The 10,816-nt window shown below is 35.2% G+C and overlaps 1 protein-coding gene across 1 annotated transcript in view; it reads right to left on the bottom strand.

The window, feature by feature from the left end:
* Hook1 (hook microtubule tethering protein 1) overlaps positions 1-10,816 on the bottom strand; it is a 54,440-nt gene that overhangs the window by 23,601 nt on the left and 20,023 nt on the right. Inside the window, exons 5-10 of the mRNA XM_021160006.2 lie at positions 9,825-9,957; positions 7,197-7,264; positions 6,239-6,301; positions 4,305-4,388; positions 1,782-1,948; positions 567-707 (exon numbers count right to left, since the gene is read on the bottom strand). Of these exons, the coding sequence (XP_021015665.1) occupies positions 567-707; positions 1,782-1,948; positions 4,305-4,388; positions 6,239-6,301; positions 7,197-7,264; positions 9,825-9,957 (656 nt within the window). The remainder of the gene's footprint in view (positions 1-566; positions 708-1,781; positions 1,949-4,304; positions 4,389-6,238; positions 6,302-7,196; positions 7,265-9,824; positions 9,958-10,816) is intronic.

Here is a 10,816-nt window from a genome sequence, read left to right as displayed (position 1 = left end):
TAGGGAAGTGGGGGGCGCTATGGGGGACTTTTGGGATAGTATTGGAAATGTAATTGAGGAAAATATGTAATAAAAATATTAAAAAAAAAAAAAAAAAAAAAAAAGATTCCTAGAAAGATGGCCCAGTGGCTGAAGGTGCTCCCCTCCAGCCTGACATCTAACTAAGTTTGGTCACCAGAACCTACATGGGGGAGGAGAGTCAATTCCTACAAGGTATTCTCCCAAATATATCATAGACAGCCAGTAAGCATACATTTTATATCTCACTGACAATCCTTCCTGAAAAGAACATTAGAATTACCTACGCTTAATTCCCAAAATGTGATACTGTATCATTTACAAAACTCTAAGAAAGTATTATCATTTAGGGTTTATGGATTCTGATCTGAAACTGTCCTAACAAGAACTAAACAAATTATCTTTAAACTGTAGTTCTAATTAATGAGCACAGAAGATGACCCAGAAGTCTCAATTAAGTGATCACTGATCAATACACAGGGATGATATTAAGAGCTCTGATAAAACTGCAAATCACTCAAATTATTTGAACAATAACTTAGAAGTACCTAAGAACATCTATCTCATCTTTTAGGGCTCTGGTCTCTTCAGCAAGGCTCGTCAGCTCATCATTCCTGTGCTGAAATTCAATCAGTTGCTTTTCAAGTTCCTCACAGTGAACACGGTAATCATCTTTTGCAGCTTCAAGCCTTAAAAGAAGAAAGCAAATACAGTTTCATATAGTTTCCATCCTTTCTCTTCACACTATATGAAGTTGGTAGGACATAGATAAATTCCACATTCAAAAGAGGAAAAATTTAAAAAAAAAGAAAGGTAACTCATGGCTGTTAATATTGAAACAACTGAAACGTAAATGGTGCTCTGGGTTTTCACTTTACCTCTATATCAGTTTTTAACAGAAATTTTAATTGGTAAACATAAAGAAAAAGCATAGCTAGTAATTACTGTTTAAATGCATAACATGTGCGGAGTAAATATTAAATCTTAGCAGAATGACAAATTAAGAACAATTAGTCTAAGGCATATTGCTGTGTCAGAAAGAAAGTACTAAAACGATGACATTTAAAGGAAACAAAGATCTACTTGGCCAAATCTAGGAGAGTAGAGCATCAAAATAAAATGAGAGCAACAGACCAGACTCAGAATCCACTAAGCACGAACCAGTTAGCAAAACATCCTGGACTCAATTTTGATAGGGAAGAATTATAAAGAAATTGAGACTAATTGAATTTGGAAATTTACATAAGAGCACCTTGTCAATGAAAAAACCTCCAAATTATCATTATCATGTAGTGGTTTACTGTTTTTAAGAAACACGTGCTGAAGCTTAAAGGAGCTAAGAATCTGCATTTCACTAAAAATTTGAATACCGACTGGCACAAGGCTCAGTAGTCATCGGAAACAACCAAAGTTTTACTAAAGATAAGAGCTTTGAATGTTTATTTCAAAGAGCAAAGTATTTTTTATCTTAAGATCTGCATTCTTTTATTTAGAATTTACTTCTATTGAGGCACTCTCTCTAAGACCTTAAGACCCCTCCTCTGAACTCTTACTGCCTCTGGCCAACATCTGGCTTATAACTCTGAATGCCTTTATTTTAATGTACATATCCTACCTGCTTAACCTGACTGAACCTTGTGAGGAAGGCCCCACTGACATTTGGCATTTTTGTTAGATGTACTTTACTGAAGTCCTAAGCATGTATAGTTCTCATTGATGTTTATGATGTTTAAAAACTCAACAATTTCTACTGAAATTACTACCTATAGTTTTCTTCTTGTAATTGTTCTAGTTGTAGCTGTACGTGAAAATATTTCTTTGCAACCATTGTATTTGGATCATCAAAAGAGCCATCCAACTGGTCAAGCTTTTCATTCATCATCTCATTCTCAGAGACCAGTGAATTCTTCTCATCCTGAAGTGCAGTCACCTAAGAGACAAACATAAGAGAAAAATAACCATTGAAGAGATGGGAGTTCTGCATTCTAATTCTGACGGAGGAATGAACACTTTGAGTAACAGATGAGATTATTTAAAGGATTCTGTCAACACTAAAATTCTGATTATAGGGGACTTTAGATCAAACAAGGGAAATAAATCAATGTTTCTAAATCTAAATTTAAAGTAAAGATACAATTTGTGATCTAAGCTAATTTTCAGAATGTAATTATTTTCCTCAACCTAAGCTTTCATTTTAGGTTCACAGTAGGAAAAAAAAATGTGTGTGTGTATGTGTGTGTGTGTATCTATATCTATCTATCTATCTATCTATCTAGATACACACACACATACATATATATATATACACATACATATATATACACATACATATATATACACACATATATACACATACATATATATACACATATATATACACATACATATATATACACATACACACACACATATACACACACACACACACACACAAACACATATATATTTATTTACACCAATGTACTACGGGTGAACATCCCACTGAGTACAGATGCTTAGAGGCCACCTCCCCTTCTCCTACTTCTCCATAGGCTCTAAGGATTGAACTCAGGTCCCCAAGCTTTACTGACTGAGTCCTCTCTCACAGCTTCCTTGACTTCATTCTATTCCTTCATTGGCAGCCTCCCCATTGTTTTTCCTCAATGGAGTTCCTGAACTAATTCCTGTTTTGGGCCTACCTAATGTATGAATCTTACTTTAAAATTCAAACAGTGCTCAGTATGCTTTTTAACATATACAAATGAGGACTATAGATAGGCCGAGAACATGGCACTAGAAGAACAACTTTAAAAGCAACTTTCTGTTCTAAAGTCAATGTATTTAGTCATATTTGTCACATAGTTCAGTGACTATATGGGGTGCAGGTGTTATTCTGATATAAACACTGTGGGGTCAAAGAATACAGGTCGAGGACTTCTACTCTGAACATTTAAGATTTGGGGAGATTAGCATATACACAGTAAGATACTTGACAGAATAATAGCATACCACTAGCCTATGCTTGGGTTGAGTAGCAAGCATGATAGCACCACGAGAAGCCACAGAAACACTTAAATAGCAATGTACACATTGATCTACCACAACTGCTAATTACAGTGATGCTGTGTTATCATCACATGCTCTTTTCTGATTATTTCAATCTTGTTTTTAAGAGGAAACACCAGAACCAGAAACATCTGAGATAGCAGGTAGTGGGTCCTCACTGAGATAAGGAGGCACACTGCTGGGTGGCTTTCCATATGTTCCCTCCAGAGTCATATGTTTCTCTGATTTTATTAACAGACATGAGTTTGTATCATGGTACAAAGCATACGCAGCTTACATTCTTCACATAGGCCATTTCATGTACTTTTTTGCAATATTAACATCTTTATCCCTATTATCATAATCACCTTGACTCAGAAATGTTGCCACTCTTTTACCATCAGTCAATAAATGAATAAATAGAGCCTCGTTGTAGACAGTAAAAGCATCTAGGAGTATGGAGCAGTACCTCAGTGGCACAGAACCTGAGAGGCATAGAATGCACTTACAGAAACATGGTTTTATTACTCAGCAGAGGAAAATATACACATACATATACATACATACACAGACAGACAAATACATGCACATACGTGAGCATACACACACACCACGATGCTCACTTTTCCTGGTTTACTGATGATCAACAAGGTTAATTTTTATATGTGTAAGAGAAGACAAACTTCCTTGAGAAAGGAAAACCCTTCATGTTACTACTATGTTCATATCAATACTAAATACATCCAAGTTCCATCTCTAGAACACATGGATATAGCTGCAGGCCAGTTTTGCCATAGCTGAACAACTGTCTTTACTCAGTCGGCCCCAATATTTGATCATACCATATTTGCTTAATACAGGAATTATTTAACAAATAAACATGACACTACACAAACACACATACAAATGAACCAGAGAGAATATACACTCTATTAGCAGGCCACGCATTACTTGATACAACTTTAAATTATTACATTTAATATTCAAAACCTATTATAGCATAAATAAATTGAAATTCCAATCTTGCAACATACAAAACTGAATCCTCATTCTGAAATTCTCCAATTAATATAATACTTTTCTCAAAGAATAATCAAGCCAACAATATTCAAAACAGAAAAAATATTTATAAACCTTCTGTTTAAATGTTAAGGAGTCATTTTGATATCTCTTCCATGAAATGAAAGCCAACCTTCAGAGCATGTTGGTAGTTTTAATTATTTACAGAGACCTCTTCTCCACTCAGGTTTCTCTGTCCATACCTGCATATCCAGTTCCTGGCACCTCTGCTTCAGCTCTTCCTTTTCTGCTATGGCCTCCTGAAGCTCTTCTAAAGCCCTTTTAAGCTGAAATCAAAAACATAATTCTCAATAGACCATGCTGAGCAAATCAGAATAATAAATCCTTCTGTCAACACATATATTAGACGTTTAAAATTCACCTTTTAACTAATGAGTCTTCATGTGTTGCCTTGTGACATTTAATAATTAAAGATAAGGTCTCACAAAAATATAATTTTATGAAAAAAAATGAGAATACTTTAAAGGTTATTAGATTGTATTTTTAATGTCATTACAGAGAGTATGTTTTAAAAACAGTATGCTTATATTTAAACAAAATTCCTATCAAAAAAAAAAAAAAAAGAAAGAAATACTCTTTAGATGCCTACTGGGCTCAGGATCAGGTGTAGTGAGAAGCAGGAAAGAGGTTCGGATAGCCAGGAGAACAAACGGCAATCAGTGGCTGGGAATGGTGGGGACATCTATAGAACATGCCAGAGTTCTAAGATGGGAAGGCTCCCAGTCTATGGGGGTGACTTTAGCTTAGAATCCTAGCAGTAGGGATGAAGTGGCCACCTCCTGTAGCCAGGCAGAACCCCCAGTGGAGGGATAGAGACAACAATTCGCACACAAAACTTTCAACCCAAAATTTGTTCTACCTACAAGAAATGTAGGGACCAAGAGGGAGCAGAGACTGAGGGATCAGCCAATCAATAACTGGTCCAACTTGAGACCCATTTCATGGGCAAGCACCAATTCCTGACACTATTAATGATACTCTTTTTATGCTTGCAGACAGGAATTTAGCATAACTGCCCTCTAAGAGGCTCCACCCAGCAGCTAACTAAAGCAGATGCAGAGACGTACAGCCAAACATTAGATGGAACTCGGGGAGTATTATGAAAGATTTGGGGGAAGAACTGAGGGCCCTGGGAGGGATAGGAACTCCACAGGAAGACCAACAGAGTCAACTAACCTAGGCCCTTGAAGGATCTCAGAGACTGCACCACCAACCAAAGAGTAATCATGGGCTGAACCTAGAATTCCATACGTATGTAGCAGATGTGCAACTCAATCTTCACGTGACTCCCCCAGTAACTGGAGTGGGGGCTGTCACTAAACCTGCTGTATGTAAATCCCATTCCCTTGTCTGGCCTCAGTGGGAGAGGATGTGCCTAGCCCTATAGAGATTTGATGTGCCAAGATGGGAAGGTACACAGGGGGAGCTATCACCCTTCTCAAAAGGAGAAAGGGAGGGGCTTGAGGAAGGAAGTATGTTAGGGGAGAACCAGAAGAAGGGGATTCAGTGATAGGGTTGTAAAGTAAATAAATAAAGGGGAGGAAAAGATGCCTAATATTACCCATGGGGGAGGGGAAACTGGATGTCTATAAAAGAAATACCTAAAAATGCTTTTGGCCTCTCCTATTATTCTTTCTCTAGACCACCTAGATTAGGTTATATATAGGGAGAAGGGTCATTTTCCCTAGTGAAAAATGCTATCATAGGATCCTGAGTCTTTGAGCTCTTTCTTCAATCTCAGACAAAAAGATAGAAATTGTGTGTGTGTATGTGTGTTTGCATGTGCACGTGAGTGTGTTAATACTGAAACCATAAAACTTTTGCAGATTTTTAAAAATTATCTATTTCTTAGTGGTATAACCACATAGAATGGGCCACATCAAGGGTCAGATAGAATATTTAGTGCCATCGTCTCTTGAGTATGATAATGGAAAACAGTAAAAGCTATCACTACTAACATTCATTAGCAAATACATATTAATATCCAAGTGTGATCTTATAGTAAATCAGATTCAGTTCCACAGAAGGGAATACCATAAGTCTTGTAAAATAACTGGTAGAGGAATTGGAATCCTGTCAACACTGTCAACTGTCCCCTCATGCAATGAAGTCTTACCTGCTGTTCTAATTCTCCCACCGTGTCACTTGCAGGAGAGATCACTATTTCTTTACTCATCAGCTAGGAAAATGAAAATAGCAAAGTTAAATACTCTAGTGCAATGTTTAGAAAATCTATTTACATGAAAGTAAATTGATTTATATTTAGCTTTCTCTTGCCTTAATGATCCTTAGAACATTAATCAAGTAAAAATTTTATTAGAGATAGAACCAAATAAGAATATTTGAGGATATAAGTGATAAGATTAAGAATAAATTACACTGTAAGCTTTTGGGGACATATTAACACAAATTGCTTTTAAATGGACGATTGTTTCATTTCTTTTAACTCTTTCTTTTCCTAGTCAGGATTCTCATGAGGTAGACTAAGCTGGTTTCAAGCTTGTGACCTTTCTGTAATGTTAGGACTACAGGGTGTACTGTCATGCCCCTCATAAATATGATTCAACTCAAGTCATATATTAACACTTTTCACCCAAGATTTCTAACCAAGAGTAAGAGCCAATACTAAACCCCAAGAAATTGGTATACCTTCTCTATGTCTGATATAATCACAGTCTTAGATTTAGGTTATTTGGCTCCAAAATCTAAGTTTTCACAAGTCTCAAGTTCTAAATGTACCCGATCCAGATCTATGAGTTTGTCAGGAACACTGTTCTAGCTGGCAGGAAGATAGGAAATGGAAAGTTCCACATGCAGCAGAGTTCATGACTGTTCTTATTAATGGAAGGGACTGGAAAGTACTTTCAGGATCCAGGGACTCCTGGGTTTGGTGCTGAGCTCCAAAATAAAATAAAAGTGCTTTGAAATATTAAATATCAACTGGTTTTTAGAATTAGGGGTTCTAAACTGAACTTGAAGGGTTTTAACTTATTTCTAATTGTTAAAAACTTACATGAAGTATTACAAAATTTGGTTCAGGGTCTTCATACTCATATGAACATGGTATCACTTACCTCCTGAATTGCAGTCATGACCACATGTTGAACAGATTCTTCCAGGGTCATTATATTTTTAATATGTTCTATAATTTAAAATATTAATTTTGTAATAAAAATCTGTTCTATATAATTTCTTAACTACTAAATAATCAAAGTATGAAAATTATATACCAATAAATGATTTTTCATGCAAAAATACTAATTCACTAACATGGCTATTAAAAGCAAGATGAAAATATTTACCTTAGTAATTGAAATTTTTGGTCATAAAAGAAACCCTTTAGTTTTTTGGTAAAAGAAAACACTACTGGAATTCATATTAGAACTATTAATAGTATTCTCCAACTTTAGATCTAGAATCTTTTGTTGTACCATTTGTATTCCAGGAAAGCTTTCAAAGATACATATGCAGTCTTCTGCAACATCTGGTTGGCATCCATTAATACAAGATATTAAAGCTTTCCACAAACATACACAGTATGTAAGGGTGATTCACTCAGATAGAAAATGAGGATCTTGACTGGAGAGATGGCTCAGTGGTTAAGAGCACTGTCTGCTCTTCCAGAGATCCTAAGTCCGATTCCCAGAAACCACATAGTAGCTCACGATCACCTGTAATGGGATCTGTTTTCCTCTTCTGTTGTGTCTGAAGAGAGTGACCATGTACTCACACGTTTTAAGAGAAAAGGAAATGAAGACCTTAAGCAAACAATGTCTCATGTATCTGCAGGCGTAGGTCTGTTTCATCTGTATGATTTTCCCAGGACTTTTGCCCTGAACCTCAAATTTACCTAATACTTTTGGGTTTTACTGATTGTTTTAGAGACTCCTGTTAAATCGTTTAAATCTTCATTTCTTTTGTGATGCTAAGAGTCTAAAAGGTTATGATATGCATATGACCACTAAATGCTACAGAGAAAGAATTAGTTGGAAAATGACAATGAAAATGACAAAGACACAATGGTTTCCTTTAATGACCTAGTTGATGAAATGCTTCAAGTCTGATAAAACTACTTCGCCTTTGAGAAGGACATTATTAATAATTAAGTCAATTTCTCACAAAAGTACAGAAGTTGTTTTGTAGCCATCAATTTAATGGGTTTATGTCATAAGAATCTTTGGTTATCTTTTTCCAATTATGAATCCCTGTGCAGCTCTGAGGAGGTAATCTAGGCCTCCAAATATGGTAAGTCAAAGTTCTACTGCTAAACCACATACTCAGTCCACTAGTAGTTTTTATTTAGCTCTTCAAACCTAAGTTTTAACCCAAACACATGTTTTGAAAGTGAAACTGTCTTTATATGTACTCCTTATTAAGTTAACCACTTATATCTCCAGAAACTAAATTTCCTTTCAAAAATATGAAGATGAGAATACTTAATAAGGCTTAGGCTAAATGATGAATGAGATAGTGTAGTAAAATTTTCACGGTGCAACAAAGTCAACTCCAAGGAAAACTGTCAATTAAGGTTTATAATATAAGTATAATACACTCACAAGAAAATGAAAGAATGTAATACAACAAATTAAATAATACCACAATTTAAAAGAATTAAAGTGAAATGTACTTCTCTGAAAATGAATTATGTCTGTAACATTTGGAAACATAAATCATGCAAAAATATGTCAAAATAACCAGAAACTGGAAAAGAAGTATTAATCAAAGAATAAAAGAACCACAACTGAAACAAAAAGTACAAGTTTAAACCTTAATTATTCCTTGTGATTTTTATAGTAGCTAGAGACATTTTAACCTGCATGAGTAAAATTTCTCAAGTTTCACAAAATAACAACATATAGATCTTAATGTCCTCTAGATGTAATATAGAAAGACTGATTACTTGGTCCTGAGAAAAGGTAGCTACTGGGATAAGAAAGGTTTATGGGGTGTGTGTGTGTGTGTATGTGTGTAGGCATCTATTTTATAAACTACAGTTGATTTCATGTTATTTTATATTTCTTGAGCTTGTTCTTATTGAATTTACCTGTCTTGTATCCTTTCATGAACATACAGAAGTTTTTATAAAGGAGAAACACTAAGGTAAAGATTTGTATAAAGCACACAGAAGCAGGGTCAAAGCTCTTCTCACCCAAGCTGATTCAAGCTCCCATTGGGAAGGAGACTCAAGTCTACCCAGTTTATTCTTATGACATTTTGTGCTCAGAAGCACATAAATTACTCTGCTTACGTGTACTAGTGTTAATGCACCGATCCCATAAATGCCACTGTCCATTTCTCAAAGGAAAACAGTAGACAGCTGTTTTTCTAAACAGAGCAGCATATAATTTGAAGAAAGTTTCTATTATAATTTAGTAACTGAATATTTTACTATGAAAAATATTTACCCAAGATTCTATCTTATTGACTACATAATATATCCCAAACATCAGCTATTAACTTATTTCAACTAAATATGATTACTATAGCAACTGACCACGAGAATATGGGACAGTCAAGAGCTGCAGCATTCATTGCTAATGACAGGGAGGTCTAGAACTTAGATCTAGTTTGTACAGCAAGGTGATCTCAGCCACTCAGTCGCAGGAAAATAGCATCCTCCTGTAAATGCCAGCATCGAGAACTAGCAATGTAGATTATTTCTAGAAAGTACAAACCTCAAGTGACTAGAACTTGCTTATTACCTTGCTTCTTTTCACAGTTGACTGCACATCCTAGAATTAGCTGAAGCAACCTCCCAAGCTCCACAGGATCTGCACACTCAGTTATTTGATTTAAATCAGGGATAAGTTCTTCAGAAATCTGCTGCCCCAAAAACTGAAGATTTAAAAAAAAAAAAAAAAAACTAGATTACTCATCTAAGTAGGCTACAAAGAACTTATACTGTTATTTAAAGAAAAGTTAATTCGAAATACCTTCATGAAATAACTCAAAAAAATTAAGAAATCATGAGTCACTAACACTGACTAAAACCAAGTCAGCAATATTCTGGTCCCTTCTCAAAATTCTGGTTGGTTGTGCTTGATGTTTAATTGACCTCATATTAGAAAAACAAGGATTTGTTAAAGGGGACCCAGGCTACTTTACTATAATAGACATGCTTGCCTAGGAAACTGTAAACAAGATTATGTTAGCCCAGAAGACCTGATTGATATAGGCAAAATTACTTATCCAATCTGAATGGAAGCCAGACTATCTGAACAAAGTTTGTGATAGTATGTTATCACTTAGATTCACAATGTGAACTGCACTTTCACAAATGAATAACAAATGTAATGACTTTGACTTTCTCTGGCCTTTTTTCTATTTTCTTGAAACAACAATAAGATTATAAGGATACTGGGTGTATAAAGCACTGAAAATTCTCATAGTATTAAAACTTCCAAAAAATGTTGAAATATGTATATATAAAAAATTCTTTACTAACAAAATCAGTTCAGAGACCACCAATTATTATGCAATACATTCTATTTAAAGGTAATCAATTTCTGGGTCTTCAATTCTATTCCATTGGTCTATTTGTCTGTCACTATACCAGTACCACGCAGTTTTTATCACAATTGCTCTGTAGTAAAGCTTTAGGTCTGGCATGGTGATTCCACCAGAGGTTCTTTTATCCTTGAGAAGAGTTTTTGCTATCCTAGGTTTTTTGTTATTCCAGATGAATTTGCAGATT

Source organism: Mus caroli, chromosome 4 (assembly GCF_900094665.2).
Source record: "Mus caroli chromosome 4, CAROLI_EIJ_v1.1, whole genome shotgun sequence".
NCBI lineage: Eukaryota > Metazoa > Chordata > Mammalia > Rodentia > Muridae > Mus > Mus caroli.
This window is presented reverse-complemented; position numbering and strand designations above follow the sequence as displayed.